Below are 27389 nucleotides of genomic sequence, written 5' to 3'. Positions count from 1 at the left end.
AAACTACCAAATGCATAAATACGCACTTGTATTGTATAATTAAGCGTATAGCCTATCCATTCACAAATAAACTTTTTGCAGACTTGGCCTACATACTATTTTAGACCCTTTTTCGCTAGTTTGACCTGATTTTATTTCACGTGCGCAGAGTGCTTGGTCACTGGCTGTCACTCTTATGTGTCCACTTAAAGTTGAAGTTGTTTACAGGTAAATCCGAATGTCTTAAGGTATGATGCATTCCCGTGTTATTTTCTCACAGAGGGTGCATATTAGAAGCGCAGAATTTGCCTGATCTCTCCAAACTTCCAGATTCACTGCCCATGCAGCTGCAGTAGGACTGTTAATTGAGACAAATGCATGTATGTGTACTTTGCTTTGCTGCAATACACAAAGTTTATATCTTCCCACAAACATTGAAAATTTCCATGCATGTAGTGCAGTCTTAATTATATTCACAGTAATTTGCAATTGAGTTAAGCAACCAGTATAGATTTACAATACATTTTACACTAAAATTATAAAAGTCAACAACAGGGTGTGTTCTAAAGATCTATATACATCCTTAAAAGTTACACTAGTCCATATTCAAAATGGACCCAGAGGAGAAAGCAAAAATTCTGAATGGTGTCAAGTCCATGCTGAGGGCAGTTCTTCAGAGCAGTAAAGAGGGTGTGGTCGCTGCCAGACTCCCTGGGGAATATCGCGGCATCACAGGGGACCCCCTTCCCTTCAAGAAGCTTGGATATTGTACTGCCGAGGAGTTCCTGAGAACATTGCCTGATGTTGTTAGTGCTCGACAGTAAGTAAGGCCTCATTCACAACAGCAGACTAACTCGTCTGCAGATTTAATATGGCAACCCTCATAAAAGCTTGTCGTCCAATCCCCTAATAAATGCTGAATATGTTTTTTCCTGATGCATTCAAGAGGGTCGGCCATATTTGATCCAAGGACTAGTTAGTCTGCTGTTGTGAATGTGATAGGAAAAGAAAGGTGAGGGATGAAATTGAGGAGGGTGGAAAATGGGAAAGTGAAATCGATAATGAAGGGAGGGATGGAAAAAGAAAGAAAGGTGAGACAGAATAAGAAAAGATTAGAGAGGTCAGGATTTCATTAAAATTATAAAACAAAATGTTGATGCATCTTAAAAGATTCAAACGAGTCAATTTAAGTTTAGCCAAAAATAAGTTAAAAATTTAAGATATAATTTTTAGATTAAAACAGAAAATAAATTTATAGTGGACAAAAGATCAGATTAGTCACCTATTGAAAGACATGCAGAAAATGAAGCAAAGAAATAAGTTTTGCACCATATTGTATTCAGAGCATAAGTTGTGATTAAAAAAAACAATCTTATTTATTCTAGTAACCGAGATGGTGAGCTGACTTATTTCGCCGTCGCTGACGACTCCACAGCGCACATTCAGCGCATGGTCAGCGCTCAGAGGTCCAACAAGTCCAAGAAGAAGGGCAAAGGTTATAGAGGGAAACACCTTAAGGTCAATGTAAGGAACTATACCTTCCTATTAGTCTGATGTGTTATTGTGCCAGCTACTGATGCAGGGAAGACTTTGTAGAGGATTTCAGTCAACAGACGTGCTGAAACTGTCGGTCCGATCGGTCATGACTGGGAAAATTTGTCTGGACCGGTAAAAAACTGTTAGTGATCGGTCTAAAGGACTGACAAGTGTTTTAAGAGCCACACTTTTGAATTTAGAGTCATCATTTGACACACTCCCCTAATAGAATTATATAAAACCCAAAGCGTTTTTTCCCTTCCATTTTAAACCTATCACATTCACAAACAAAGTAAGCTACCTAATCAGTACTATCTGTCTCAAACTAATAGGGTATTTTTCGGGCAGACAAAAATCCATTCAGTTCGGCAAATTTTTCATTACTGCCAGTTCAAATGTCCGGCCACTGTGAAAAGTTTTCAGCATGTTTGAGTCAAGCACTTAAAGAAAAATTTAGGTGGTAGTGTTGGTAAATATGACAATGATTGTTTATTAATTTTCTTGGTCATTTGTTTTTTTATTATTTTTTTGGTCATTTAATTCTGTATATTTCCATTTATTTATTTATTTATTTATGGCTCCAGGTTCAGTCAAGACGGCCAGTGCCAAGTCCCTACAGGAAGACAGGAGGAGGAAGGTTTGGGCCGAAAATCCAGCGATACTCTCCCCCCAAAATGACCCTGTCCAGAACTTCCATGATTCCACACCACACAAAGCAGGTGGAGTTCAACTGTCTCATAGCATCATGTGCAGAATTTTTTTTTTTTTTTTTTTTTTTTTTTTTTTTTTTTTTTTTTTTTTTTTTTACATTTCCCAGAAATTCAAAGTTGGATCTGGAATGCTGTTGGACTATGTTTTTTTTTTTTTTTTGTCTGTCCTGAGACAATGCATGCATAGCGCTGTTTATGTCATCAACTCTTGTGAAGATTACTTTGTGGTATTATTAATATATATAATAGTGAAATAATAGTGAAAAGTAATGGTAATGGAGATGTTATTTACTTATAGTTATTTATCTGTCTTGTATGATTAGATTTTTATTACTCGATTTATTACACCAGGACAGAAAGGGAGAAGTCTCTCATTCTTAGTTGTTAAATTGCAATTAACAAACTAGATATATTTCATTATTTCAGATGGCACCAGCAAGAAACTCCTCTTCATTTGAGGTACCACCAAGATTCCAGAAGACATCTTCCAATATGGCATCCAGTGTCCCTGCTGCCAAGAGTGCCTCGTCTTCCTCTCTGAAGGTTACGGTGCCCAATACTAAGAATGATAAAGGTATTACATGAGCTCATCCCACATCATACACTGCATTTGCTATTATTTTAGATAAATGAATCTACATAAATGTTTTACCATCAAGTGCTTTTAATCCCAATAAAAACAGAAATACATATCATACTCAATTGTTGATATATTTTTATCATTTATTTGGATATTTAGAAGAAGAGTGGACATCACAGTGGCCATCTTGGACTTTGTTTGTTTCCATGGTTACATGACCACTTCCACATCATCATTAACTTTTGCCAATGGATTCTGAGCATTTAAGTAATGTATGGTGTTGTTTGGTGTTTAGAGGGAACACTAAATCTGCAAGTTTTGACCCTTTGCAATGTGGCAATATTTATTATGCTTATTTTTTAGCAATTTCATTTTCTTTATAATTGTAGATTTTATCATTTTTAGCACAGCCAGCATGATGTGTCAGTCATTGTGGACAAGTTTTTTTTTTTCAAGGTTTTTCTTTGCCTTGACTAGTACAAGAGAGCACAATTTCTGATAGCATGTCACTGTTATGGACAGATTTTATGGCTTTTTATTTAAAATTTTTCGTTGCAGTATTCGTTAATTACAAAAGTGCTCTCTATGAATATGCTGCCAAAACCAAGAAGTCTGTTTACTACAACAAAACTGATTCAACCAAAGTTGGGTTTGTCAGCTCACTGTGTTTGGAAGGTGTGGTTTATGGGAGTGAGGGTAGGTCAAACATTCATATTTCATTCTTTAAAATTCATTATTCTGTACAATTTATGTATTAATTTACAAACTTAAGAAGTATTTTAAATTAATAGTTTTTTATTTTTGATATCCTTTTTGCTTCATTTAAATACTTAAAATAAAATGGTCTTTTCCTCTGTATAATTGGTTATTTAGAATAAAAATAACAATTGGTAAACTTTTTTTGGATAAAGATGTCTTGTGACTACCGCGCCCCTTGGCATGTTCCAATAATAATGGCTGACAGTCTGTTGAAGATTGTGACCCAAAGTTCAACCAGAGTTGTTAGTAACTGATATAATTGACTCGCTTCTCATAATCAGGGGCGGATTTAGGCTGTCTTGTGGGTCTTCCGGAAGACAGTCAGATTTTCGAGTTTACATTGATGGGTATGTAATTTTTTTGTCGGAAGACGGTCAAAAATTGGTGGATCAATGAAGATAATTTGGAAGCCTGTCAGAAAATATCTCTGGATCCACCCCTGATAATGTTGAATTTGATAAATGATAAAAGATCTTCAGTGCAGAAGGCATTTCTAGTAATGGGAGTTACATGTACTTGATAAAAAAGACAGATTTTTACTTTCTTTGTAATATCTCCCCCCTCAGATGGGTACAAGAGTATGAAGGAGGCAGAACAAGCTGCTGCAATGAATGCTTGCCATGCTCTAGGCATAAAAGGTGAGTTGTTTTCTGAGCATTGTCTAAGTAAAGTGAAGATTGGGACCTAACAGAAGCTGTGTTGGTAATAATGTCTGCTAAATGTTGAAAGATAAGGCTGTGTTCAGATTAAAATTTATCAGTCTAGCTTGATCGATCTATCTCAGAGGGGATTCTGCCTAAGGTGCAGGGTCAATGTACTAAGCTGAATATCCTGGCATAACTTACAATATGAACACAGACTTAGAAAAAATATTAGGTGTACAACAAAAGAACCTTTGTTGAAAATAGAGTTGTAGATGTTACAGTTCTAAACTTTTAAATATGAAATATATAGTGTATACATATAATTGATATTACAGTCATCTTATACAGTTTGAAACCTCCAACAGTGTGTAGCCATTTAAATGTTTTTTTTTTTTTTTTTTTTCAACTCCAGTTGCCGGCTCTCCCAGTCCTCCCAGAGTTGTCAGTGTAAGAGGCACAGAAGGTAAAAGTGCTGTTAGTGAAGAAATCCTGAAGTCCAGAGTAAGACAGGTGAGGGCCATGATAAGAAAGATACTAAAACTTAGCACTTCTTTTTTAAACCAAGACTACTATATGATTTTTTTTTTAATTTTCATATAATGGCAGTTTTTGTCAGTCTGGATTTCAATGTGTATTTGTGTTTACTTTAATTTACAAGAAAAAAGGAGAAACAAAAATCATCATCAAAAAAAAAATAGTAATAATCACAAGAGAAAATAAAAAGAGAAATAAAAATCATTATTAAAAACCACATTTTAATCAAAAGTATATACTTTTCATATCCATGAAATTATTTGGCTTGAATATGGCATGTTTAAATCTATGGTTCCATTAAGTTATGAAAGGATAAATATAAGGAAAAAATTCATTGATTTTGGAGATCTCCAGTGGAGTTTGTATGGTTAATAATACTAAAAATGTGACTACTTGAGAAGAAAGACATACCTTGACATAAATTTGCTTGGGGGGGGGGGGGGGGGGGTCAGCAATGATGAAGGAGTAATGAGATGTTCAAAAACTATTTCTGATTAGAAAAAAAAAATTTAAAAGACATAAATATCACTTTAAATTAAGTTAGTTAATTCTGTTATTTGGTAGCTCACTGCACAACTTTTTTATCTCCCGATAAACCTTTTCATTACATTCCCTACAGGAAAAATCAAACATGGCTGTGTTTCCCATGTGTCTATAGCAACGCTTGCTAGGGGATTCCCAAAGCATTTTCACGGTCTGCAACTTTGACTGAATCCTGTCTCTCTCCCTAGAAACCTTATTACATTCCTTTTCCATTGCCACTTCTTTTTCCTTGATGTAACTGGCATAGTCTCTCATGGTGTTTATTTTAGATTTGTATATTGTGTTCAGAGTTCTTGGTTCTAGTTGCTGAAATTCATCACATTTTTCCAAGTCTTCGAGGGTAAGCCTGGTGGCTCCCTCTATGCACTTTGTGTACAGCTTATCGAGGCAGTATCTCTGAGCAAGAAGGAGGTTTTCCAAATCGGTGTTCCCAGACAGGAGGAATACTTCACAGCGTTGCTTGATTTTTTCGATCTGGTACTCCTCTGCCAGTTCCAGTAGAAAGTGGACATTTTCCTCTAAAAAGAAAGTGTTTAATATAAGAAATGTTTTATCTTGAGATCCGTTGCTTAGTATTTAAATTTGTTGCTGATATTGTAAAATAAATTTGTATTTGAAATTTTATACATAGAAGGAACTCATGTGTGCATAGAACATTGAAAGTCAGAAGGAAGGAGAGAGAGAAATGACTAAGCAGAGAGAGAAAGAGAGAGAGAGAGAAACAACCCAGTAAGTTCCATGTTGAAACAAAAGACATTAAATAGTTATTAGTCACACCAGTTGGTACCCACCATTGATTGCTTTCTGACTGGGATATATACAATGTAACAGTTCAACCATCTGCTCCAGTTCTTTCCCTGGAAGCTCGATCTCTTGGGCTGATTTTTCGCGAAAGTTTGCAACAAACATGGCTCTCCATACGGGGGACCACTCTGCCAGGTAAACCTTGTGTACGTAAAGTGGCTCCCCCTGGACTATCAGGGTGACGTCACTGAGCTCATCTCTCTGAGTGAAATCCCGCAGATTATTCCCCTGCTGGAGTTGGGCCTTCTTTGTTGCCATGGTGATGGACTGTTGCCTTGGTGATTGAACTATGTTGTTGTCATGGTTAATTGCTTTGTTGTCATGTGGTCAACATTCAGTGTGCACTATGTAAAAGTGTGGAGTTTTTTATGCAGTTGGATGTTTTTCCTTTTATTGACTGGTTTGCAGGGAAAAAAAGCTTTTATATTTTGCGCAAGGGTTAAGCAATTAATTCTGTTTTCTAGTATTTTCTGATCAGCTGCCAATTTGTCATTGGAAATTGTGCTCTGTCAATGCCTGGCCTAGATCCCTGTGAAGTGTGTTTCTTTGACCAAAAGTTTCTGCTCTCACGGGCTGAAATCGCAAAATAAACACCAATTAGACTGAAACAACAATGTTTTCCACTTCAGCACCAGTAGCTGTAGCATCAGATTATTACCTGAGGCTGGAATGTGAAGGAATCCACTTCTGTATTCTTGGGAAAAACATTGCTGGTTACAAAATTGATAGAAAAAAATGTGCACTGGATCTTTGCTGTCAAGCACATTTTCAAAATCTGTACATGTATGTACTTGTAGTACAAAGTGTAGCGTACAAAAGGAAAATACACTTAAAACTTCTGTTGCACTCCCACTAGAATAAATATTTGGCTTTAAAATGTCACAAAACCTGTCAAATGAAATTAATTTTAGGTAGGGAACTATTCTCTTTTAAGTTTGAAGTAACAGAAATGCATACACCCTGTCGCACTGGTATGTCATAAGATATTGGGGACTGCAGGAGGGAAATGTGTTAATAAATCAGGGATAAGCTATTTCTAACTTTTGGGAGATTTTCTAATATTTGGGAGCCAAACAAATCAATTTTGACATCGATGCAGATCTGCAATATAAACTGAGGGAGGGGGGAGAGGAGTAGGACCCAACTAAATGGCAGTCTCATCCCTGATAGATTTTTTAATTAAAAAATAAAAACACTCCTATTAATGATACCACCCCCTGTTAATGGAATCTTACATGACCAGTGATAGTCACCCTACTAGTGTAATGGCTTTGCACAGTCATCGAAATGTTTTTTTTTTTTTTTTTTTTCATCTAGACTCAGACTCTTGGTGGTTAATCCAGTCGAGATCATTAGCGCGAAAATTGCGAATTCTGGGTCACAATCTTTTACACAGTCCTCCCCCTTTTAGAAATATTGTCAGAAACCCTAATGAGGGCAGACGTTGGAATGTGGTGTTTATTTTATCGCTATTAAGTGTTATTTTTGTGTTTATTTTGACATATCTGATAGAGCGGAGCATTTGTTTGCTGTGTGGTATTATGCCAGTACTCACAAGTATTTTCTCTCTGTTTTTAATAGGTTTACACTGCCAAGCTTTCCAGTTGGCATCTTATTCAAGATTACCAAAATGTTTTCTACAAAGTATGAAAGTTTTCTACTTTTATGTGAACTCATTTGATCTTTTAAGTGAATTGTGTGAAATACAAAATACAATCTTGCAAGTCGCAAAAATTAATAAATCCTTCAGTTGTTACAGTTGAATCATTCATTTAGCATTTCAGAAATAAAATATAACTGATGAACAAATTGTAGCAGTAAATAGCAGTTATTATTTAATTGCTGTTTTCTTGTTTAACAAGCATCTCCAGGGTTGTAAGATTAGACCACAGAGAGCGAGAGATGTCCCAGTTTTCTCCACTGATAAAGCCCTCAATCTTCACAATGATGTAGTCAAATAGGCAGTATTTACCTTATAGCTAATGTAGCATTAGATTAGAGGCAGAAGCTGACATTACCCAGGTACTGATATCACTGGTCAGCCTGAGTCTCCATGTACCCCCCCCCCACACCAGATCTCTCTCTCACCCCTCCCCTCTCTCTCTTTCTCTCTCTCTCTTGCTCTTCCCTTCTCTCTCTCTCTTTCTCTCTCTCTCTCCCTTCCACCCCTCCCTCCCTCTCTCATTCTCTCTCTCTCTCACACACACACACACACACACCTACAAATTTGATCTTACTATATATCTTTCTGCTAATCCAATGTTTACTGGATGTATTATGTCATGCATATCTTCACAGTTGTTTAAATGATAACAATAAGTAACGTAATCAAGTACTCACATTTCTGTAGAAATATTGACTTTTGTCGGTGGAGTGAACACAACATTACTAACTTGATTATTTTAATGAATAATTGATTATTGCTTTTTATTCGTAGTAAGGTGTGGGTTTCAGCATCCTCAAAGTGTTTGATGTTTTGATCAATGTATTGGGAAATTGTAGCTACCTGAATAAGAGTAAACTTTTCACAAGGACAATCTATACTGTATTATGATGTAGCAGTGTGTATGCTCTTTAAATTATTTGGCAGTGGTATTGTCTGTATTGCGATTGAGTAAAATTCTGTTAAATATGTTATGATAAAGTCAGTAATTTTTGATGTGATCAAAACTGGAAACAAGTAGAATTGCATTGAATGATGAATTGAATCACATATCATAAACAAGTCTGCATAGTTGGGATAATTTCCACCCATTTCAACTTGTACCATATCAAAGTTTTTTTTCTTCATTAATACATTAAACATCGAAGCATATAAGTGTTTTCTGTACTTATATAGCTAGTAAACTGTGGAGCCTATCTCACAAAATCTCACTTTTCCAAAACTGCTTACAATTTAAAGATTGATCATAGCAAAGAATGCTTAGAATTTGAGCCAAGTATGTTGCGTATCACATAAAAAAAGTGAAATGTGCAGCTTACCTATTTTTTACAGTCTTTTGTCTTAGCCCTTAATTCTTTATTTGGTCCAAGATCTGGTCTGTAGGTCTACAGTCTTGTCCTTGTGCTAGGTTTGGTACTAGATCAGATCTTAACTGGAGTCTAGGTCTGGTATTAACTCCAATCTTTGCCCAATCTAGATATATCCTTGGTTGTGGTTTTGGCTCTCGTTCCAGTTCTAGTTCTAGTTCTATCTCTAGTCTTGCTCTGATCATAGATGATCTGGTTCTAGCTGCAGGATAGCTGCTTATCGTCTTACCACTAGTGTGGGTACTACAGTATGCTTGTTGTGAAGTGACTTGTTGTATGTCACAGTGGCGGCGTGTTTACATGTGCACTCATGAGTATTGGCTTTTCTACTTATGTTCATGAAAATGTTTGGGGAGAGGAGGAGGAGAGGATAAATATATTTGAAATCTACAAACTGTATGTGAGATATTTCTTTAAGCTGGAGGTATTGAATCTTGGTCTGACTTTTGGCCTTTTTGATAAGTAACACAAACTTTGTAGTCTGCAAGAATGGAAAAAAAAGAGAGGAAAAAGTTCTCTGCGCTCTCCCTGGAAATTAAGACCACTGTTATGTCACCAGAGTACAAGAGCCTTCTACAAAATCAACAGGATTTTTTTTCCTTTTGAAACTATTTAATACATGTATAAATTGGGCTTATGTTGTGTTTGAATACATAACAAAACTAAATATATCAAAACTGATCTGTTTTTAACTTTTCCTGGTCTTTCACAGGTTTTGAAATAATAATTATACATTTGACGTAAGTTAACAATTACATTTTCTTTTTATCCACAAATTAGACATCATCAATTCACGTGAAGTTATACACAGCCTCCCCCCTCTCACTGCAGTGTTGACATAATTTGTCACAAATTTGGACAAGAAATAAAACCCTCTCTGTTTGTTGTTTATATATAAGCTGTCGAAATGAACACAACAATAAATGTCCCGCGTCATATTATTTACATGGTTTTGTGGCAGATTTAGGGCTGATAATGGCACACACCTGTCTAATGTTTGCCTGATTGCCTCTTGTGCCTTCTTGCTGTGTAATGTCTGCAGGCAGTGTTGACGTAGCTTTTGTTTGTGGTGTGGGTCTAAAAGGAAGGTACATGTAACTCTCTCTTTTTCTCACTCTATCTTCATTATTGGTGCTTACTAGGGGGAATACTGCCTATATGTGAAGCATTTATTGGTTGGCTTTAATTCAGCTTGGTTTTGATCAGTTCTGCTCTAGAACCAAATGATGATGATGATAATGGTGACAATAATAATAATAATAATAATAATAATAGTGAAAGCTACCACTTGTAAAAAAAGCTGGATACTTGCCCAGCTTCATTGCATTCTTGAAAATTGAATTCCTTGTCCAACTCATTGATTTAAAATTATTTTTCCTCTGCATGTTTTCTTTTATTTTCTTCCTCTCTCTCTCTCTCTCTCTCTCTCTCTCTCTCTCTCTCTCTCTCTCTCTCTCTCTCTCTCTCTCTCTCTCTCTCTCTCTCTCTTTTGTTGTCTAATCTTTTCACAGTTTAATTCATCTTTCATTACTTCCAGATCATGGAGGGGCGTAAGAATGGGCTGTGGAACACGCGTCTCCCCATAGAGTATAAACAGCAGTTCAATGAGGCTCCTCCCCCAGACCTGATGGACAGAGTCCAGAGCTGGACAGACTGCGTCAAAGTGGAAAGGTCAGTATGCATGTGTGTGTGTGTGTGTGTGTGTGTGTGTGTGTGCACACGTGTGTGTATGCCTGTGTTTGTGTGGCTGTGTGTGTGTGTATGCATGCATCATTATGTGCATAGATGCATGATGTTTTTGCTATGTACATACGTGCACGTGTATGCATGCATGCATGTGTGTTTGTTTCTATTTGTTTTAATATACTTTGATTTCTTATAGAGTGGTAAGTAGATGTAATAAGAACACATTTCATTCACAAACATAATTCATAACCATTCCAGTTGGCACAAGCTTCAGTAAGCAGCTCTAAACCTCTAGTTGTCTGTATTCTCAGTGTGATGTGAATAGACTGAAAGGTGAAAACTCACTAGCAACATTGCTGGTGGTACAGGCATTAGGAGATGACTCACACCTCTCTAAACTGACAACATTTACTGTACTTTCAGTGTGGTAGGAACAGATAGGAAAATACTGTACCCAGAGATGAGGAGACTTTATGCAGTATCGCCAACCCCTGAATCAAGTGCCAAAGATTCTGAAAAGGTAGAAATAGGCAACCAGTAGAACATGGAGCATGTCTAGTTAACCTTGATGAATCCTGGTTGTGTTCTAAAGATATAATGTTAAGGTAGAAAGAGATGAATTTAGATTTGAAGCTATTCATTTCTAGAACACCTGTTTTTATTTTAAAAAATATTATTGAACAAGGTATAGATATTGGAGATAGACTTTTGACAGCTTTATCTGGTATGTTGTGTGGTCTGATTCCTTTCATTTATGACTTGCGGAAAAATGTTCGCAAGTCACCTGTTAGCAATAAAACCTGTATAAAACTGACCAGTAGATTTCCTGAAGGACTGCCTGTTGAAAAAGAAATGTTCAGCCTCAATGAAAATATTTGAGAATTTTTTTACAGATTTTTTTGGTTTTTCTTGTAACAGTTGTTATTTTTTCCTCTTTGCAGTTACAATTTGTAGGTCCATTTTTGTATGTAGAAAAGAAAGATCCTTAAAAAGTGATATTTATGAAATACAAGCTTAAATGTGCAAAATAATACATAGCTCCTTGCATATTTCAGAAAGAAAAATTAAGAATATTGCCACCAGTCCTTCCAGCACTTGGGTAGGTTTAAAAATCTAAGTAAATATGTTGAAATTTCTTTATATTTTAAACCAGAATTAATACTCTTCTTCATGAAGTTGACATAATGAATGTTTAAAAAAAAGTCATTTAAACATTGTTTATGGTGTTCATTGGATATTAAGTTGATAAGTTGGAAAGTGGCATTTCATGATGTTTTAATGTCGTGGAGAAGCAAAATCAGTAATTATTTCCATCCACTTAAGGTTGCTGTAATAATTTAATTTAAATATTTTTTCTTAACAATTAAGCAATTAGATTTAAAAAATATTTTAGAATGAATTACTTTTATTTTTTCAGTTGTGTATTTATTCCATTTAATTAATTTATTTAATCTTTTAGGACAGACATCTGTGTCTGTGTAACCCATGTGAAGTCCTGCCAACAGTTTTTTGTCACCAGAACTGGGCCTCAAGTAGCTGCAGTGCATTCTAAAGTCCAGGAAGTTTGTAAGGTAAAAATGATAACGTAAATTTTGTACAAAATGTTTTCAGTGGCCTCACATATGAACATTTTCTAGATCTCCTTGAGGCAAGTGCCAAGAGTGAACTTTCCCAAGGGGAGAAATCAAGCTGCCTTGTATATCAGGCATATATAAATTAAACATTTCAATTAAAAAAAACATATTCATATTCATATATTATGTGTTAAATTTGTATATATTCAATACTGTCACGGAAATAAATCTATTTAACTATTTTTATACAAACATTTTAATTTGGCTAAAAAAAAATTACATGATATAATTTCAGGCCAAGGAGAAAGGTAAAATAGACAATTTAACACTTGGTGTCCACTGTTTGTGCAAATACCAAGATGGCAACTGGTACAGAGCTCAAGTGGCCAAGATAGAAGAGGAAGGGGTACGTAAAGCAGCTTTTTAGAAAATGAAGGTTGGTTTTGACTTTGGGCGCCTTCACGATGAAACTATCATACTATCAAGTTCTACTTTCCCTGAGTGCTCTCAGATAACAGATTAACACGCTTCCTCCTGGAATTGAGTAGAATAAAGAAAAGCTGGTGATTACAGGGGCGGATTGAGACCATTTTCTGGGTCTTCCGGAAGAAGGTCAGATTTTTTAAGTTTACTTTGACGGGTATCCAATTTTCTCTGTCAGAAAACAGTCAAAAATGGAGGTTGGAGCAACAAAGATAATTTGGAAGACTATCAGAAAATATATCTAGATCCGCCCCTGAATTATACGAGTACCTTGGAAGCAAGAAGAGGCATGTTGATCTGTTGATTTGAATGCATTCAGAGAAAGTTCCCACAGATTTATTTCAAACATTCACGTAGGTAGTTTCATTGTGAAAACACTCTTTGAGATGGACAGTTCTGTCCATTTTGACCAATGTTCATAGTAACGAAATATAGTGTCTGTGACCAAAAAACAAAAATAAAATAGAGAGATGGCAGTTGTCATAGGAAGCAGGTAGGAGTAATCTTCATATACTTAGCACCACATATATTAGTTTAAGAAATTGATGTTTTAAATTGCAGTTATTAAGTAGTTGTGGTTACTGGCTTCCTCCCAAGCCAGTTTGTCTCTTTATTTTCATTCATTGATATTTGTATTTGTGTTATTTATCTATTTTTAAGTCTATTTCATTTATTTATTTATTTGATTTTTATTTATTTTTATATATTAATATTTTCATTAACAAGTGTTATTATTATCCTAATTATTGCTATTTTCCTATACCCCCTATTATATCATTGAAGGTGACAGTATACTATGTAGACTTTGGCAACATGGACACCGTCCCCTTTCAAGATCTCCGGCCACTGACCCCTGAACTGACCAGTGAGCCAGCCCAGGCTATCAGGTGCTGTATCAGTGGACTTGAGCCACTCAAGGTAAGTCTAAGACCCCATTCCCACCGATTTTAGATCGATCTATCCCTGTGGGGAGTCTCACTAGATAACTGTCAGCTTAGCCAGCTTACATGTCTGTCCCGCCTACTAAAAGCTGTAAGGGGGTAAGTGAGCCAGCCCAGGCTATCAGGTGCTGTATCAGTGGACTTGAGCCACTCAAGGTAAGTCTAAGTGGACATAGCACCCACCATCGAGCCAGCGCAGACCAACAGGTGCTCCATCAGTGAACTTGAGCTTATGTGGACTGTTGTACTGTAGAAAGTAGTCGTAAAATAAACTACCACAACAGTATCTGAATGTATATTCTACCAGCTTTTATTCTTAAGGTTATCATCCATTTTACCAAATTTCTTAAGGTTATCATCCATTTTAACAAATTTATTTTTATTTCTGTAGCCTTCCTGTGATGAAGAATTCTCAAGTCTAGTCTTAAATGAAGAGGTAAAGATGACAGTTAAAGCACATGAGGGTGAGTTAACAAATTACATAATATTTGAATTTTACACTTCTGCCCAATCCCTCTTCCTTTAACACCCCCTCCCCTCCCTTACTCAGACCCCTCCTCTTCTCAAACCCTCTCCCCCCACCCCTCCCTTTCTCATACCCCCTTCCCCCCACCCTTCTCTTCTCAAACCCCTTCCCATTCCCATCCCCTTTTCAAACCCCCAACTCTCTCCCTACCATGCCTCCAACTGTTTTATTTGATATTTACAAGTATCAATAAAAATTGATCATTCTCTGAATTTAAGCAAAAATGATGCCCCATTATAAATATATTTCTCCAGACCACGATTGTGTAGTGGAGTTGTTCAGCAAACATACTGGCCAGTCCGTAACAAGCTGCTTGGTTCAGAAAGGCGTCGCAAAGAGCACAGTAGTGTATCATGTCCCAGATCCAGGTAAGGCTTCAGGGCTTTAGTCAGAGGTGGCAGTTCTATTTCATTTGTGACCGTTTGACTTTGATTTTACAGTAGGGCGTTTTCTGTTGAAGCTGGGTTAGCCAAAGTTCAATAGAAACTTGCCTTAAAATTAGTTTAGCACACAACTTACTTGTAATAATATTTATGCCTTAGGGCAGTGTGTGGGATGACAGAGTGATTAGATTGACTTTAATGTGGTGAGACATTTACATTTCTGTAGTTGGTGGGACAATTATTGGATTAGATTGACCTCTGATGGTTAGATATTGATGGCTATTTTATTAAGTGTTTGGGACTAGATTATGAAGTAGATTGCCTTCTTGACATAAAAAACTGATAACAATTTAATGAAGTGGGTGGGGTGATAGTAGGGTCACGTTAAGAACTAGATTACCTTACCGATTTCAGAAATTGATAATAATGTAACTTAGTGTTTGGGACTAGATTATGAACTAGAAATTGGTAGAAATTGATTGATTGGTAGATGAGAAATTGATATTATTACCTTTCAGCTCCCATACAGCTGCCCTCGGAGTGCTTCTGGGACGTCTATGTGACACATGTCTGTACAACTACTGACTTGGTGATAAGACTGGTTGGTCCTGAATATTCTGTAAGTGTCTCAGATTTACAGTGCATGTTATATTTCTGGCTTTCAAAATATGTTATATTTGTAAAAAAAAATAATAATAATAATAAAAATGGGGGGGGGGGCAGTAAATTCTGTATTTTTAACTTTTTCATGTGCAGGTTATATTTATGATCTTAGACATTTGAAATATATGTAAAATATAATAATAGGCAAGTATTTTCACATTTATATAAGAGAGCTTCCAGGATGCTAAACATGTTTTGCATGTCAGATTTAAATTTTTTTTATCAATTCAAACGAATGTGATTGCAAGTGTACAATAATTAACCGTAGTATCCATCCATTATTAAGATGCATACTGAAGAATATGGTTTTTATTCACAGGAAAAATTAGAACAGCTGGAGTCAGCGTTGGAGAGCCAGTGTTCCCAGTGTGGCCCTGTGTCTGCAGTGGTAGAGGGTGAGGTGTATGGGGGGCTGTTTGAGGCTGACGGCTGGCACAGAGTCAGGGTGAAGTCTTCTGATGGAAAACAGGTATGGGGGGAGAGAAGGAAGGGAGAGAGAGAGAGAGAGAGGATGGGAAAGTATGTGTGAGAGAGAGTTGGGGGGAGGTTTGTCACTTGAGACTATTAACCTCAATATTTTTAAACTAAAATCATATATATAGACATATACCAATAATTCCTCTCTGCTTTCACCAGGTGGAGTGCATTCTAGTAGACCATGGGGACACAGAGACAGTTGATATTGGTCAGCTACGGCCACTGACTGCAGAGCTTAACACCAGACTGGCTTATCAGGTGGGGAATATAACCTTAGATTCTTATACACAATGATGCAGGTTTTTCATTGTCTCCAGATTAATTATGGTTAATAAAGCCCACTTAACATGTTTTTGTACTCATGAAGGGTTAGTTGTCATGTATCGTAGGTAAAAATAAGGTTATAACATGGTTACAAAAAATGTCTACTCTCTTAAAAATGGTTAACATTTGTAATAGTCATATGTTATTATTGTTTTTTCTGTTAATTAATTAATTTATTTATTGTTTGTTTGTTTGAATTTTGAGACAGATTTACAAGAAAATAAAATGACTCTTACATCATGTTCAGTTAAAATATTAGTGCCATTTATTTTGATATGTCTGCAGGCTGTGTCGTGTTCGCTGGAAGGGTTGGAAGATCTGGAAAACAATGAGATTGTGCTGGAAAAACTTTACGAAAGCGTGCTGGGTATCACATGCGTGGCAGAAGTACATGAAAGGTTTGCATTTTTTTTTTTTTTTTTTTTTTTTTTTTTTTTTTTTTTTTTTTTTTTTTTTGACAGAAAAGGTGTGGTAGTACTTCTTGTAAGTAAACTAGGTATTATATTGGAGAAACTAGTGAGCTTTGGTGGAGTACTGAAGCTGGTAGAGTGGTGCTATCACTTTTCAAATTGGAAATAAGCCACCATGACCTACTTTTCATGGTCAGATTTGTCATCACCGTATAGGTATATTAATTTGGTCTTTTTTTTTCATTGAATTATGATTTTTCATCATTGATATATTAGCAGTTTTTATTCTCTGCATTTTAAATTTGAATGTGATTACTTAATATATTATTATATTATTAAGCAAAATCATTAAAATGTTTTTAAATTTAAATTTAATTTAAAATGTTATTTAAAATTACATTCATTCATTACTGTAGAGGTCACACAATATGTGTCACACTGTTTGACACGTCAGGTGCGGAGGATGTCAATCTTAACCAGGCACTAGCTGGCTGTGTCAAAGATGAAGACCTGACACCAAAACTGCCTGAGGTACAGTAGTGCTAAACTTTTGACTATTGTTAAGATTTTTTATTAAGCTCTACAACAAGTAGGTCATATAACAAGTAATTTAGTAAGCTGAAGTCCACTGTAAGGAAGCTTTTAAGCCTCAGGAATTTTAAGGCCATTTAAAAATGGAATGGAATTTTTCAAGAACTTCACAGCAATGCTTTTTAACTTATGTCTCATATTGTTTTATATTTAAATTTTCTTTTAGTTTTAAAATAAATAATGTATTTATATATATTTATATATAAATATAATAATATATTTATTTCGGAAATTGGTTGATGAATTATATTTGTATATACAGGTAGTACAAAAATGGTTATTGAAAGAGTGAGTAGTTTACTATGCTCCAGCTCCACCTTCTTTGCTGTTTGGTAGACTGCATCTCCATCTATGTTTCTGTACGTTGTGTTTTTCAGGATGATGAGCAGGTTGAAGGCTACGTGAGCCACATAGCTGACAGTGGCTCCATCTATTTCCAAGTGGTGGGACAGGGACTGGAGAGACTGAATGAACTGATGCAAGAGGCGGGAGAGTACTACTCTAAAGTAGGCCTTTTTTATTAATTGATTGATTTCTTTTATCAAGACTGAGATTTTTTACCGACTCGATCTCAACAGATTTTCAGCTTTTTGGGAGCCAAAAATATTGTTGGCCTCGGTGGCCCTCTGGTCCCCTGCCTGCATTTTTTTTTTTTTTTTTTTTTTTTTGTATTGTAAGGGAAGAGGGGGGAAGCTGACAGAAGTGATTTTTTTTTTCAATTTAGATCATTGATGAATTTGTATAAAAATTATTAATCTCAGTTAATATGTTTAAAGTGCTCATGGATGTTTGGCTGCCTTTATATGTCATCTATATTGTTTATATATTAAACTTTTTCTTAGATGTGGTTTTTAAATTTTATTTTTATATAGAAAATCAGTGCCACTGAATTTGTGTCTCACCCGGATGTCGGGAAGATAGTTTGTGCCAAGTACTCTGGGGATGGATTCTGGTACAGAGCTAAGGTCACCACACAGCAGACTGGGAGACAGGTAAGATAGTGTGTGCCAAGTACTCTGGGGATGGATTCTGGCACAGAGCTAAGGTCACCACACAGCAGACTGGGAGACAGGTAAGATAGTGTGTGCCAAGTATTCTGGGGATGGATTCTGGTACAGAGCTAAGGTCACCACACAGCAGACTGGGAGACAGGTAAGATAGTGTGTGCCAAGTATTCTGGGGATGGATTCTGGTACAGAGCTAAGGTCACCACACAGCAGACTGGGAGACAGGTAAGATAGTGTGTGCCAAGTATTCTGGGGATGGATTCTGGTACAGAGCTAAGGTCACCACACAGCAGACTGGAAGACAGGTAAGATAGTGTGTGCCAAGTATTCTGGGGATGGATTCTGGTACAGAGCTAAGGTCACCACACAGCAGACTGGGAGACAAGTAAGATAGTGTGTGCCAAGTATTCTGGGGATGGGTTCTGGTACAGAACTAAGGTCACCACACAGCAGACTGGGAGACAGGTAAGATAGTGTGTGCCAAGTATTCTGGGGATGGATTCTGGTAAAGAGCTAAGGTCACCACACAGCAGACTGGGAGACAGGTAAGATAGTGTGTGCTAAGTACTCTGGGGATGGGTTCTGGTACAGAGCTAAAGTCACCACACAGCAGACTGGAAGACAGGTAAGACTGTTGGTTAAAGATATAACAACTGTTTGTATGAGATTCATATCTCACAATAAACGCATTGTAAACAACCCACAGAAACTATAGTAAATTCCCATTTACCACCAAAATGGTGCTTAACTGATTATTATGGATGTTTGCCATCAGACCATGTAGATCTTTATAAATGGCTAACCTCCTTAATAATATCTTTTGAGATTATTACAAAAAAACATAACTTTGTAGAAAAAATGTTGAAATGAATGAGTGAATAAATAATTGAATGAACGAATACAAAAATAGACAGGCAAATGAATGAATAAGTAAAATAAGAAAGGAAGGAAGGAATTATATTAACTAAAAATGATTAAAAAAAATTAATGAATTAATGTGTATCCCCTGTAGGTTGAAGTGCTGTTTGTAGACTATGGGAACACAGAGGTTGTCCAGGTGAATACACTGAGAGAGATGACCAGGGCTAGCAAACATCTCAAGACTCTGCCTTTCCAGGTATGAAACGTGAAATTACAGCAATTTTAATGGGCAAAAATTATCAGACTTTCAGATACTTAATTTTATAATCACAAATATTATATCTGTAATCAGATGAAATGGCCATGATTGAAGAATAATTGTTTCTCTTTATGTCAGGCTATAGAGTGTCAGCTGCATGCCCTGCCACCACTAGGGGGCTCCTGGACTGCAAGTGCCATGTACAGGTTCCTAGAACTTGCTCCTCCTGATAGACTGGTCACACTGAAGGTAAGACAGGTGTCTCTCCTGATAGACCGGTCACACTGAAGGTAAGACAGGTGTCTCTCCTGATAGAGCCATCACACTGAAGGTAAGACAGGTGTCTCTCCTGATAGACTGGTCACACTGAAGGTAAGACAGGTGTCTCTCCTGATAGACTGGTCACACTGAAGGTAAGACAGGTGTCTCTCCTGATAGACTGGTCACACTGAAGGTGACAGGTCGCAGGTCTGTAGACAGATGGGTGCAGTGAGGGGGAAAGGGGGTAAAAATATTGGCCAGAAACGATCCACTTTGAATCAAGTTTATTTGGGTTTCATGCCATTTTTCAAGTTGGATCAACAAAAGGGTAAGTGCTGACAAATTGGTATAACACTTCTTGTAATACCAGGCAGTAAGTTTTTTTTGCTACAATCCCAAATACTTTGAGATTAATGTTTTGTCACACCATGAACATTTACTGTGACTTAAAATCAATTACACTTTATACTTAGTAGTTTCCTTTTAGCTGGTTGAATTTATTTGCTTTTTGTCATACCTTTTCAATTTTTTATTATGTACAGACACAGATGTGTCTGTACATATTGCCATCACCTGCGTCTGTCGTCGCCGATGCCGATGCCGATGGCGATGCCGTCGCCGTGCACTTTCCTTGTAAACATGATAAGTGGAAGGCAGTTTTACTTTTTGGCTTTATATTTACAGAGCTGATGAATATTCATAAAACGCAGGTCAAGTTCGAAAATCAGCATGATCGGGCCATTATTGTAGAAGTTATGCTGTTTTTTCACTTTTCAGCATATATGCAACCTTGTAAACACATTTTAAGGAAACCCGTTAGGCCTATTGTCATGAAACTCACAGGAATGGTCAGTCTTACTAAAACGCAGGTTGAGTTCGAAAATCAGCATAATCGGGGCATTATTTTAGAAGTTATGCTGTTTTTTCACATTTCTTCAGATTTCCTCAGATTTAATTCTTAGGCATGTTAATAGCCTTATTATTTAAGTAACAAGATACGTAAAAGTGTTTGTTTGACATTTCCTGCATCTTTACAACATTGTTAGTTGATTATGTAAAAATGATGGTAAACTTGTTATCGTGTATGGTGTAATAAAGTGTCAAAAATGGAAATAAACTCATATCATTGCAGTTTGTCAGATTCAATCATTCACTATGTTCAGAATCTCAGAATGGAACACTGTTCTATTGATATTTTTCACATCTCATCAATTTTCTTAGTTGATCTTATAAAAATGGCAGTAACCTATTAATTTGTTTTATGTTAAAAAAGTGTTAAAAATGGAAATAAACCCATTTCAGAACAGTGCAGTCTTGTTTACATTTTGGCATCTAAGTCGTGACTTTAAAGTTCCATCGGCCTAAAAACCTTTGTTAGTCACGTTTACTATTTGTCCATGATACTAATATTTTATTCTTAAAAATTGATGATCATTATGCTGTTAAACATTATGTAATATTGCATTAAAATTTGAAAAAAACCTATTTTGGGCACTGCTCCCATGATGACCATTTAAGAAAAACCATGTCACTTACTGTTCTCAAACAGTACAGTTGATATGTACAGATGTGTCTGTACATATTGCCATCACCTGCGTCTGTCGTCGCCGTCGTTGCTGTCACTGTCGCTGGCGCCATGCACTTTCATTGTAAACACGATAAGTGGAAGGCAGTTTTACTTTTTGGCTGTATATTTACAGAGCTGATGAATATTCATAAAATGCAGGTCAAGTTCGAAAATCAGCATGATCGGGCCATTAATGTAGAAGTTATGCTTTTTTTTTTTTCACTTTTCAGCATATATGCAACACTGTAAACACAATATAAGAAAAACAGATAGGCCAATTGTCATTAAACTCACAGGAGTGGTCATTCCTGCTAAAACGCAGGTTGAGTTCAAAAATCAGCATAATCGGGCCATTATTTTAAAGAAATGCAGTTTTTTCACATTTCCTCAGATTTAATTCTTAGGCATGTAAACAGTTTCATTATTGAACTAATAAGATACGTAAAAGTGTTTGTTTGGCATTTCCTGCAATTTTACAACATTATTAGTTGATTATGTAAAAATGATGGTAAACTTGTTATCGTGTATTGTGTAATAAAGTTTCAAAAATGGAAATAAACTCATCATTGCAGTTTGTCAGATTCAATCATTCACTATGTTCAGAATCTCAGAATGGAAGAGATTGGACATTTAACACTGCTCTGTTGATATTTTTCCCATCTCATCAATTTTCTTAGTTGATCATATAAAAACGGCAAAAAACTGTTAATTTTGTTTTATGTTAAAAATTGTTAAAAATGGAAAAAAAACATTTCGGAACAGTGCTGTCTTGTTTACATTTTGGCATTTTCAAGTTGTGACTTTGAAGTTCCATGGGCCTGAAGACCTTTGCTAGTCACATTTTCTGAATGTCCATAATACTAATATTTCATTATTAAAGTTGATGGTCATTATGCTGTTAAACATTATGTAATATTGCATCAAAATTTGAAAAAAAAAAAAAACTATTTTGGGCACTGCTCCAATGATGACCATTTAAGAAAAACCATGTCATTTACTGTTCTCAAACTTACAGGAAAGAAACATGGGACTAAAATACAGCTTCAGTAGGAAATACAGTCTGTTTGGTAATTCTTACTGCCAGTTAAACAGTTATTTTGTGAAAATTTAATTTTTCACATATTGGCATTTTTAAGGTGTGACTTTGAAGTTCCACGGGCTTGAAGACCCATGCTAGTCACATTTTCTGAAAATCCATGATACGTATATTTTATTATTAAAAATTGACGGTCATTATGCTGTTAACCATTATGTAATATTGCATCAGAATAGAAGAAAACACAATTTTGGGTGCTGCTGCCATGATGACCATTATGGGAAAACCATGTTACTTATGATTGCCAAACTTTCAAAAAAGAAATACAGGACTAAAATGCAGTCTGAGTTGGAAAAGCAGTCTAAGTGACTTCTTTTTCTGGAAGTTATACATTTTCAAAGTGTAAACTTGTCACATATTTTAATTACATTGGTATTACCTGTTGAGGATAATTAAAATTTGATGTTGAATTTGCAGTTTAACATAATGTATTTTTGCATCAGAATTGACAGTAGCTTATTTTGTGCATAGTTATTTCCTGTTTTTTGTCTGTACATTTGACAGCTTTGCTGCCTTGTTCTTGTTTCAGGTCATAGATTCAACATCTCAGCCACCAGCTGTGGAAATCTTCATCCCCGGTGAAGTTAATGAGGAATTCCTACACTCTATAAACCAGCTTCTTCTCTCTGAGCCAGAAATATTCATGTAAGTGCTCAGACTATCCCAAGTAGAGTGACTGTTAGTTCTTAACTGGTGACTGTTGAATATATACTCATCACACAGTCAGATAGTCAGTTGAGTGACTCCAGGTATTCTCGACTTTATAACCATTGTAACACAATTTCTGTCATTTTGGCAGACAAGAGTTTTTACTATTTTGATGAATAAAAAATTTATAGTTACATAGTAGCTGACACTGCCAATGGATTTTTTATTGGATTGTCAGATTTTGAGGATAATCGACTCCTTTTTCAGGCCTGATGACAGCTGCAGTGACACAGTTGATGAAGACGTATTACAAGAATCTCAAACAGACATTTCCTTGAATCAGAGCAGTTACTCTGATGAACCAGATAATTCACTCTACATCACAGTGGACGAATTCAGTGAATCTGCCATTTCGGATCTGCCAAATATGGATGCCAATGCCACAGGCAGTGAGGAAACTTTGTCTCTAAATAATAACACTGATGTCAAAAATCAAAATGCCGGCTCTGCTGGTGTTCCCTCTGAGAGACCTCAATCTACCAGCTCAAGTTTAGGTAAATACTAAATTAGATTTAAGATTTTGCTGTCTTGTTTGTTTATTATTCTTATTACTTTTTTTGGCTTATTTGATTTTGTTAAGCATTTTATTTTGTGTTATCTTATACATATAACTTTCACCAAAGTTTGACACTTTTTTTTTAAATTAGAATAGGAGCCATTACTGTAACCTTGAGATTTTTCTTGCTACATGAATATGTCTCAAAAAGATGTTTAGCTTCTTTATACATTTCATAATCAGTTACTTGGAAACAATTCCTATACACTTTGCAATGAATTACAGAAAACCTCTCTTGAAAATAGGTGCTTGGAAACCATTATGCCATAATTAATAATGAATTTGGGAAAACCTATCTTATAAGTCAGTAACTTAAAAAAAAAGAAAAAAATTGCTCAATTTTGTCCTTCAACATCATTAAGTGAAGAGCATATTGCGTTAGGTGAGATCAGTGCTGGAGGAGATGGATTGTGTTGTCAGCTGACAGTCCTTAGCCTAGAGGATTGTGACACCCTGCCACGCCCACCTCTGTTACAGATACCAAAGCCTGGAGATTACCTAGATGTTCACGTTAGCCTGGTTTTTAACCCGGGAAATTTTGTGGTAGGAGGTTAAAGTATTGAACTTTGCATTGTGTTTGTTGAGAATGTACCAAAATGCAGTAGTTGAGCCATATTGAAATGTAGTTGACTATTTTTTGCATGATATTGTTTGTAAAAAAAAGACAGGAAAACCACTCCCCTACCACAACTCCTGTGTTTTCATTTTGAAATTTTATGGAAACTTTTTTGGCGACAGAGTTTGAATTTCATTTAATTTTAATTGGCATAAATGCAATATTAGTTTTACCCCTTTGATTAATTAATTGTCACTTCTATTCATGTCCAAAAGGAATTATCTTCCCCATTCTCGCCCATTCTTGTCTATGTGATCTTTTTCAAAGGATATGATACTGTTCTATTTATTCCAGTGTGTCCCATATGAAAGCATGGAGGAGACTCTAGAGTTGATGGCCCAGATGTCAGTGTTCTATACCAAGGTAAGGGATTGTTCAGTCTTTCATCCCATCAAGACTGAACAATACAAGAGGGTGGCCAATATAAAGTAAATTCATAAAACATTTATCCTGTTTGTGAAGTGAAATCATGAAGGCCAAGGGAAGATAAATTTGTGAATTCTACAGATACTTTTTAGTCATGAACTCTTTAAATCAAAAGATTTCCTATTGAGTGGTAGCAACAAAACTGAAAACCAGGATATTTGATATCTTATAGATCTGTTCCATACAGAAAAAAAGGATGTAATTTTTTCAAGGTACCAAATGCAAAAGTGAGCATAGACAAGGTCAAACCAGGGGACCTGTTAGCTGGGGTGCTGGAAGGGGTCTGGTACAGGGTGGAAGTGAGGGCACTGGTTGGAGAACAGGTGAGCTTGGGGCTTGATTAACCCTTGAGAGCCTCATGGAGACTGGAGAGAGAATGAAAATAGCCATTACAACATCATTTAGGGAAGAAGTAGAATGTGTGCTTAGAACTGTGTGTTCAATTTTGAGAATCTCTGTATATCGAGTGTGGGATAAAGATTTGAGGTAATGAGTATATACTGATATGAATCTATGTTACTTATATTGTCATTAAAGTGTATGTCAATAAAAATGAGATTATATCACGTCTCTGAATGTCTGTCTTCTCACTTCTTTTCGTTTTTTTTTTTTTTTTTTTTTTTTTATCAATATATATATTTTATATCCCAGGTATCTGTGTATTTTGTTGATTATGGAGACTTCAGTATCATGTCACCAGAAGACTTCCAGCCACTTCCAGCCCACTTTAGATACATGCCATTCCAAGCTGTCAAGGCAAAATTAGCAGGTAAGCACTAACAGATTTATGTAAGTGACATTTTAATTGCATGCCTTATCAAGTTACCAAAGCAAAGTTGTTGGTAAGAACTTAAGATATGACTATTTTAGGTACATGTGATTGTAAATTGTTAAAGTGAAGCTGTCAAGCTAGTTTGATAAAGGAGCATGTAGATTTTAAGCAGATTTTATGAGCTTTGTCTTAGTTTATGTATTGTTTTAAAGAAGATATTAATGTTGTTTGATTGTTCTTTAGAGAAAGGTAGATGAGCAAAAACTTCATGAAGCTTTTTTGGCACTCTTGAATGATTTTCCCTTACTTAATCTGCTTGAATGATGGTAAGTGCCAGCTGTGCTCTTTTTAAATGGAATACAATTTCTATTATCTGACCGTACTCGATATATTTTAGGTGTTCAGCCTCTTGGTGGGAGGGACTGGTCAAAAGCAGCCAAGGACAGGTTTATAGAACTGGCCAATGAGAAGGATCTGGTGGGACTGATATGTAATGACAAGGATTCTGATAGGGTGGCTATCAGATTGATTGACACTAGCCAGGAAGGGGTGGATCTAACAATTGACAGTGTGCTTGTTGAGGAGGGGCTTGTTGAAAGGAAGTGATGGGATGGGTGGAGTCAATTTGTCAAGAAACTTGCATCCTAACTGTTGATTGGTTTTCGGGAGGAGCTGTATTAGTTCGGCTGATGTGATTGAATGAGGCTGGTTTCCTGTGTTGATTGATATATATTGAAAACAAAATGACTGAGGTGTCAGATTGACATAAATGAAGTGCTTGCCAAAAAGAACTGCTTGCGAACATCAGTATTTTATGATAATGCTCAAAATTCTGCCCTTGCAATCTTCTTTTTAAATGGACAGAAAATCATTGAATTTTTTTAATTCATTTCTTCAGGGCAGACAGTGGGATGTGTTTGGTGGGATGAGTGAGATAGTTCTACATATAATTGCAAGCATCAAGCAGAAATGAATAAAAAAAAGTTTTGTCAAAATTCTTCAGTCAATCTATGCAAAAGTCATGGACTATTTCAAAATGCTCAAAGTTGCATTCAGGGGCGGATTTAGGCCGTCTTCTGGGTCTTCCGGAAGACGGTCAGATTTTCAAGTTTACATTGACGGGTATCTAATTTTTTTCTGTTGGAAGACGGTCAAAACTGAAGGATGAATCAACAAAGAAAATTTGGAAGACTGTCAGTAAATGGCTCTGAATCCACCCCTGGCATTGGTGTAGTGCATCATTGTGTTGTTATGTCTTACTATGCACAAAGTATTCTTCTATTTGCATCCATTCCTTACATCGGAAATTTTAAAAATATATGCTGTTGATGTACAGAAAAAGGCACTTCATTTTCTATGCTTTTGTATGTCACAATGCTTGTATGAGGACAGAGACGTAAACTGATGTTGTAAATTCTCGATTTTAACTCTGTTATTTCAAAAATGGACATTTACACTCATTTAAGTGAATTGTATTTGTTGAGATAGCTCTAGTTGGAGATTGTGACAGTTGAGATTGTGCTGGGTGAGACGAAGGTTCTCTGTGAAGAAAACGGAGACGGGGAAAGAAGCCTCTGTAATCAATCCTTACATTTCTGATGTTAAGATTTTTAAAATAAATTTGGATTAAAAGATGTTATATGCAAAAGCACTTTCTTTAAAAAACACGCTCGTCTGTTATCTTGATTGGCTACTGAATATAAATATAACAGATAACGACTCTATAATATCAAAGTAGTAGACGGTCATGCAAACAAATACGATCAAAATCGGTTTTAGATTTTCAGATTATTTTATAAAACCGCAATATGTATTAGTAAAGTATGCACTAATGTAATCTTCTGCAAATAAAATAAATATATTTATAAATATACAACTGAAAAGGGAAAATCCCATGGGAACAAAACGGCGGTGACGTGTGGTTGGTGCCCGCTTAATAAATAAAAAATACAGTGTGTGCATGGTGTATATGTGTTTAAAACGAGTTGTTAGCACCGCATGACGTCACACGAGACTAGAAAACGAGAGTCGGCGTGAGGTGGGTCTAAAAAAGTACCGTTCAGCAATAAGGGCGAGACTCGTG

General features: G+C 36.0%; 2 protein-coding genes across 7 annotated transcripts; one reads left to right on the top strand and one right to left on the bottom strand.

Moving 5' to 3' along the window:
* Positions 1-64: 64 nt before the first annotated feature.
* Positions 65-27182, top strand: LOC106164553 (tudor domain-containing protein 7-like). 6 transcript variants are annotated; one of them, XM_087018970.1, is made up of 32 exons: positions 65-207; positions 570-799; positions 1365-1503; positions 2100-2234; positions 2652-2799; positions 3364-3501; positions 4131-4202; positions 4621-4718; positions 10657-10790; positions 11229-11325; positions 11861-11904; positions 12265-12376; positions 12675-12785; positions 13646-13780; positions 14195-14267; positions 14584-14697; positions 15231-15331; positions 15695-15844; positions 16012-16110; positions 16462-16574; positions 17003-17117; positions 17555-17683; positions 18050-18169; positions 19197-19301; positions 19443-19553; positions 22758-22873; positions 23144-23430; positions 23848-24035; positions 24403-24471; positions 24747-24857; positions 25186-25303; positions 25704-27182. In XM_087018970.1, the coding sequence occupies exons 2-32, from the start codon at positions 591-593 to the stop codon at positions 25910-25912; spliced, it is 3900 nt and encodes a 1299-aa protein (XP_086875096.1). In that variant the 5' UTR covers positions 65-207; positions 570-590; the 3' UTR covers positions 25913-27182. The 6 variants fall into 6 exon arrangements, with proteins under 6 accessions (XP_086875096.1, XP_086875097.1, XP_086875095.1 ...); XM_087018971.1 differs by having other exon boundaries at positions 83-227; XM_087018969.1 differs by having other exon boundaries at positions 90-359.
* On the bottom strand, positions 5212-9592 carry LOC106155433 (BTB and MATH domain-containing protein 38-like). Its single transcript, XM_087018982.1, has 3 exons — positions 9072-9592; positions 6077-6662; positions 5212-5803 (listed from the first exon to the last, which is right to left on the bottom strand). The coding sequence occupies exons 2-3, from the start codon at positions 6345-6347 to the stop codon at positions 5283-5285; spliced, it is 792 nt and encodes a 263-aa protein (XP_086875108.1). The 5' UTR covers positions 6348-6662; positions 9072-9592; the 3' UTR covers positions 5212-5282.
* Positions 27183-27389: the final 207 nt, after the last annotated feature.

Source organism: Lingula anatina, chromosome 8, assembly GCF_051362555.1.
Source record: "Lingula anatina isolate TDL-2025a chromosome 8, LinAna3.0, whole genome shotgun sequence".
NCBI lineage: Eukaryota > Metazoa > Brachiopoda > Lingulata > Lingulida > Lingulidae > Lingula > Lingula anatina.
This window is presented reverse-complemented; position numbering and strand designations above follow the sequence as displayed.